The sequence below is a fragment of the Lupinus angustifolius genome, unplaced genomic scaffold (genome assembly GCF_001865875.1).
Source record: "Lupinus angustifolius cultivar Tanjil unplaced genomic scaffold, LupAngTanjil_v1.0 Scaffold_590, whole genome shotgun sequence".
Taxonomy (NCBI): domain Eukaryota; kingdom Viridiplantae; phylum Streptophyta; class Magnoliopsida; order Fabales; family Fabaceae; genus Lupinus; species Lupinus angustifolius.
In genome coordinates this window covers 40,899-46,898 of record NW_017727923.1, presented here as the reverse complement: position 1 = coordinate 46,898, position 6,000 = coordinate 40,899, and the positions used below count along the sequence as shown (strand labels likewise).

At 36.7% G+C, this 6,000-nt stretch overlaps 1 protein-coding gene across 3 annotated transcripts in view; it reads left to right on the top strand.

The window, feature by feature from the left end:
• The window catches only part of LOC109341706 (peptidyl-prolyl cis-trans isomerase FKBP16-4, chloroplastic), an 11,032-nt gene extending 5,839 nt beyond the window's left edge, over nt 1-5,193 (top strand). For 2 of the 3 annotated variants that reach the window (XM_019579653.1, XM_019579652.1), the window contains exons 7-10: nt 3,327-3,416; nt 3,845-3,922; nt 4,809-4,849; nt 4,931-5,193. In XM_019579653.1, coding sequence (XP_019435198.1) covers nt 3,327-3,416; nt 3,845-3,922; nt 4,809-4,849; nt 4,931-4,958 — 237 coding nt within the window. In that variant the 3' untranslated portion in view covers nt 4,959-5,193. Of the gene's footprint in view, nt 1-3,326; nt 3,417-3,834; nt 3,923-4,808; nt 4,850-4,930 lie in introns of all 3 variants that reach the window. The other variant, XR_002106981.1, reaches the window with a different exon arrangement.
• The last annotated feature ends 807 nt before the right edge of the window (nt 5,194-6,000 follow it).

Genomic DNA, 6,000 nt, shown 5'->3' with positions numbered 1-6,000 from the left:
TCATAGTGCCCCTCATGAGTTCTAAAAGCAGTCTTCTCAACATCTGCCTCTTTCATTCTAATCTGATGGTACCCTGCCTTGAGATCTAATTTGGAAAACACCCTGGCACCCCCTAACTCATCAAGCAATTCTTCAATCAAAGGAATAGGAAATTTATTGGGTACAGTGATCTTGTTAAGTGCTCTGTAGTCCACACAAAACCTCCAACCCCCATCCTTCTTCTTCACCAAGATGACAGGGCTAGAATAGGGGCTTATACTAGGCCTAATCACTCCTGCCCCCATCATTTCTGCTACCAACCTTTCAATTTCAGCCTTCTGGTAGTGTGGACACCTATAAGGTTTAATATTAGGGACCTCAGTGCCCTCTCTCAAGTGAATGACATGATCATGTCTCCTTGAGGGAGGGAGACCCTGAGGTTCTTGGAAAACATCCTGAAACAGGCAGAGCACCTGCTGTAATTCCTTGGGCGCCCCACCTGCATCCTGAACCTGATGGGGTGTGCTATATTGAATGAGTAGGCTTTCCCCTTCTTCCTTAAGAACCTGCATGAAGGCCCCCAATGACAATTCTGTCCTGGTTAAGGTGGGATCCCCTGTCAGGGTGAAAGTAGACCCTGCTCTGCTTATATTCAACACCATCTTCCCAAAATCAGCACTAACTCTGCCCAGTCCTGCCAACCATTCAATGCCTAGGACTAAGTCCACCCCCTTCAACCCAAACAGGTAGAAATCCTGCACCACCTCAAGCCCTTGTAAACTCAATTTGAGTTGATGACACCTTCCTTGACACTTCACTCTATGGCCATCCCCTACTTCTACAAAATAAGCCTTGGTTTCTTGCACTTTCAACCCCATATCTTCCCCCACTTCCTTGGCTATGAAGTTATGTGAAACTCCACAGTCAATCATTACCACCACTGACCTCCCTCCTAGAATCCCTCTGATCTTCCAAGATTTGGTAGATGTGAACCCCCCTATGGAATACAATGACAATTGTAAAGAGTTGAAGACATCAATCTCCTGTCCACACTCCATTTCTCCCTCAGATTCCTCCCCTTCACCCAAGATGAGCATCCTGAGTTGCTTCTTCTGGCATATGTGATCCCTAGAAAAAGGTTCATCACACCTAAAACAGAGACCTTTTTCTCTCTTCTCCCTCATCTCCCCACTGGTAAGCCTCCTATACTCCCCTCTGCTTCTAAAGTGATCAACCTCCTGAACCCCTCTAGAACTACCAACCCCACTACTCCCTGTTGAGGACCCTTCCCTCCTACTATTACTCATATTAGAGGGTTCCACTGACACCACCCTGCTATAGGCAGAGTTCCTAGAAGGAGCAGTAGACCTCCCAAACCCCCCATTAGGCCTTCTATTCACAACTGTATTTTTCTGTTCAATGAGTATGGCTTTCTGTATCATCTCAGCTAGGGTGCCCAGTTCATACAACTTCACTTCTGCCCTAATCTCCTCTCTCAACCCATTTAAGAAAATTCCCTTCACAACATCTTGATTAGTGTCCAATAAAGCCCCTGCATATTTCTCAAATTCTTCTACATACAACTCAACACTCCCTTCCTGTTTTAGGGCTAACAACAATTCAAAAGGATTTTGTATCATGGAGGGTTGGAATCGCCTTACCACTGCAATCTTGAAACTGCTCCAAGTAGGTGATGGGTTACACCGTTCCCACCACTGAAACCAACTAAGAGCTCTCCCATCTAGGGCCACCATGGTTGCTTGCATCCTCTCAGCTTCTGTAATGGCTCTCATGGTGAAATACCTCTCCAATTTCTGGATCCATCCATGCGCATCATCACCACTGAAAATTGGAATCTCCAGCTTTCTCCATTTATCGTGGCTCACGGGTAATTTTTGGCTCTCTACCTCTTCATCGTTCTCACTACTCCTTTCTGGATTCTGGTTGTCACTCATAATCCCCAATTTCGAAGCTATAGCTTCGAGTAGATCCTCCGTCTTCTTCATGCATGCCTCATTGAACTCCACACGCATACGTAGCTCCTCTCTGTCTTTTTTCATCCCCTCCCAATCTTCGTCTTCTCGTGACATACTTCTGGTAGATACCATTAGCAAATTGCAGCAGAATCGTGGGTGGTTCTCACTCCCCTCAGGCACCAGAAACGGTGCTCTGATACCAGTGATAAACACTGGTATCAAAAGAAGTAGAAAAAGAAAGAATTAGCAAAAGGAAATGCCCCTAACCAGAATCAATTTGATTCTGCTAGGGTTCTAGTGGAGAATTTTATTGAATTAGGATGAAGAATAGAAGAATTAGGAGTACAATGGATCCCTCGATCCTCCCCTGTTCCTGATTCCACAATCAGTGAACTTTCCCTCTCAAAAACTAACTAACTTCTCTTAACAACTTCCTATTTATAGAAATAGGAATAACTACCTAACTACCCAAGGGTATAATAGGTAAGTTTGGTTATTTTACTTCAACCAAACTCCCCTCTTGCCCCTTTTGTATACATTTGTCACCCTTGGCCTGGATTGAGCCTTATCAGTTACTCATTACCAGTGTTCTAATTGTAATTTTTTAATCTATTTGGCTTCCCACACCAACCAATCACACTAATTCCTAAGACTATGGTTTGAAATCAAACATCTAGGCTTAGAACATCTAATTAAGAAAGAATACCTCCTTTTCTTATCAATCCTATTGTAATGCAAATGTAGATATATGTTTCTTATGGATGGATATAGAGCACTATGGTGTCATTCGATCCATGTAGCCGACACCACCTAGTAGGATTTGCTTGGTTATTGTTGTTGTAGGCAATATGCAATTGTAGGTAATATGCAATTGTAGGCAATATGCAATTGTAGGCCTAATGTAATGCATTATAATTTACATATTTGTGCATATAGACTTAATCCTGCAGAAATATCTATGTTCCTTGGAATGTGGGACAAGTTGGTTTCCCTACAATTGTAATGCATTACAACATTCCTCCATGTGCTAACCGAAGGAAGCAGATAAGTGGGTTTGATATCACATTTCCCTGTTACATTAGGTTTACATAACATAAATATATAGCTCTCTATCCCAACCCTTTACATTAGCCCAAGCCCATTATTGTTATGTAACGATATGAGTCATTGCACAACAATCTTCACCTTGGTGAATATCATCAATCCCGGTTGGGGACGCTCCATAGTCTAGCGTGCAACATTCTTTGTCATGCAACATAATGACAACACTTCAAGAAGATTCTGGATGCTTATACTGTCTAAATCTATGATACATTTCGTTGGAAGCGCTTCGGATTATTCACTGATGAAAACATGCTTAAATTATTGCAGCCCTATGGATTTGATGTTGGCGAATCTGAGAGGGGAAATGTCCTTAAAGGATTGGATTTCGGAGTACAAGGCATGCGAGTAGGAGGTCAGGTGAGTACCCCGGTTGATGAGAAGCTTCATTGCTAAGGACACTACTGAACAACTATAGAGAATTAGAATTTGTACTCCTAAATCATTTTCTGTTTTACATTATCTTTGTGTATTTTATTGTCACATGATTATTCAAGCATTTTGTACATGCATGCAATAGATTTTGAGTATAATGTATATGCATTGTCACTATCAAAATTTATACACAATCAATATATCGTTCACCATTCAGTTGTATTACTTTTTGTTTTTTGAGAAGTTAATGATGATTAAACATAGGTGACTGACAGTATATAAAATTCATAGATTGTCAGTATATACATTTCTTTCTCAAAAAAAATTTTGTATAGACCTTTTGACATCACTAGCTCCATGGCAAAATGTGTTAGTATTTTTCATCAAGCAGTAATTTAGTTAGTTTTTTGCAGCGACTGTTAATTGTTCCTCCTGAACTTGCCTATGGAAGCAAAGGAGTCCAAGAAATCCCTCCAAATGCTACAATAGAGGTGAATTTTTCTGACCTCTTAGTAGTAACTTGTGCATGTAAATTGATACCACCGCTACTGTAATGAATTATTTTTACACCTTCAATTGTTCATCTGTAATACTTTGGTTTTACGAGTGAAAGATGGTTAAGATATGAGTCTTGGAGTCTATTGGTGCATTAATTATAAATCCACCTAGTTATGCATCACTCAAATTGAATAATATTATAAAGACAAAAAAATGTATGTAGGATATTTATATATTGTCACTGTATATTCTATCATTTATATTTAATTATTATTAACTCATCAAAAAGAGTAATATAAATAAATGATGGATAATATATTGATAATATATAGATCAGTTCATAAATATTATACTCTATAATAAATTATGTTATTTAATATGTGGGGGCCATTTCCATTTTTGGGGCTTATGTCTATCATGTAGCTTAGGTTTCAGTTGGTAGAAGTTTGGTGAAAACCTTTTAAAAGTGGCGATCGGGATCTCAAAACCCGAAAAAAGAGGATTCTTGATTGTTATAATGTTTATATTTGGAGAAATTATTGCGTGGTGTTCGTCTTGATATATCTACTCTACAGTTTTAGTTTTACAAAAAAGAAATATATACAATGTATATGATAGATTTTCATATTTAATTATTATTTAGTTTTAAGTCAAAGGAAGATAAATAATTGTGTATATGATGTATTAAATATTACACTATTTTATACACTCTTATAATTCTAATTGAGTGGACCATCAATCCCGGATGACACAATAATTTCTGATATATGTGTACCTTCTCTGCATTTATATATGTCTCAGTGATGTTCTTGCTAATGTGTACTATTTGATTTCTTTCAATAAAAAATTTGTTTAATGTTTGTTACCTTGGAACTGTAGTTGGATGTTGAGTTGCTTTCCATCAAACAGAGCCCATTTGGGTAAGTAATAGTGCCCCAAAAAAATCTCTATTACTATCTATAAATACATGTGATTAATTTCAGTGATTTTGTCTTGTATAGGACCCCTGTAAAGATTGTTGAAGGTTAATGAAATGATTTATTATCCAGAGTGCCAAGATGGTAATCATGAGAAGACAATAATGTGGAGTATATATTTCACCTCTTTAAAGTGTACCTCGCATTTAAAAGAGCATTTTTTAGTTTATGGATTGACAATGAAGAAACAGCAACAAAAAATGGAACAAGGCTTAAAAAATTTAATTGTATGTATTCTATTGAGGATTTGTGTTTGCTAAGTGTCAATAAATACTAATTAGATATGAGTTATGACCACAAAAATATAAAAGGAGATTTTAGTATTTAATCTGACTATAGGCTTTTTTATTTATTATCTTTGTTAACAAAATGTTTGGAATCCCTCATTAGTTGATAGGAGAATATAGACATTAAACTTTAATATGTGGTCAATTGAATATGATCATGATCAGTGAGTCTTGATAGATAATTCATTGAAATATCCAATGAATATCTAACAAGAACAGATAGACTATTAGTGGCAAGAGATTAGAGAACTATGGATTTTATCATTGTTAAATAAGACTGGGTGTTATCCTCTTAGAGTGAGATAGAAAAGAATATTGCAATCATACTTTAAACATTGGAGACAATTTTTGAGTAGATTTCATAGTTGTTTAATTCTCAATTCAAGTATGTTTTTCCATATAAAAAATTTCATTATCATTCCTCTACTTTATTGTCTTCTTTAGCTTTCACATATACTCATTTTGCATCCCACATATGAGAGAGAAATTGGCTTGGAATTTCCCACTCAAGAATTAGATTGCAGATACATAAAAAAAAGCTCATTAGATGTGACCTCAAAAATAGGAAAGGAGATTTTACATAAGGTGATAATTAGATGGATTTGGATTATAATGGATTAATGGAAAGTCATCCACCAATCCATATAAATTTATGAAATCACATTTCTAAACTATTCAATTTATCCATATCCAATGGATTCCAATTCATTCATTACATTTATATATTCATTTTAATGGATTGGATGGTTGAATATCCAATCAAATTTTTTTAAATTTAAACTAAAGCATTTTTAAGGAAAAATCATT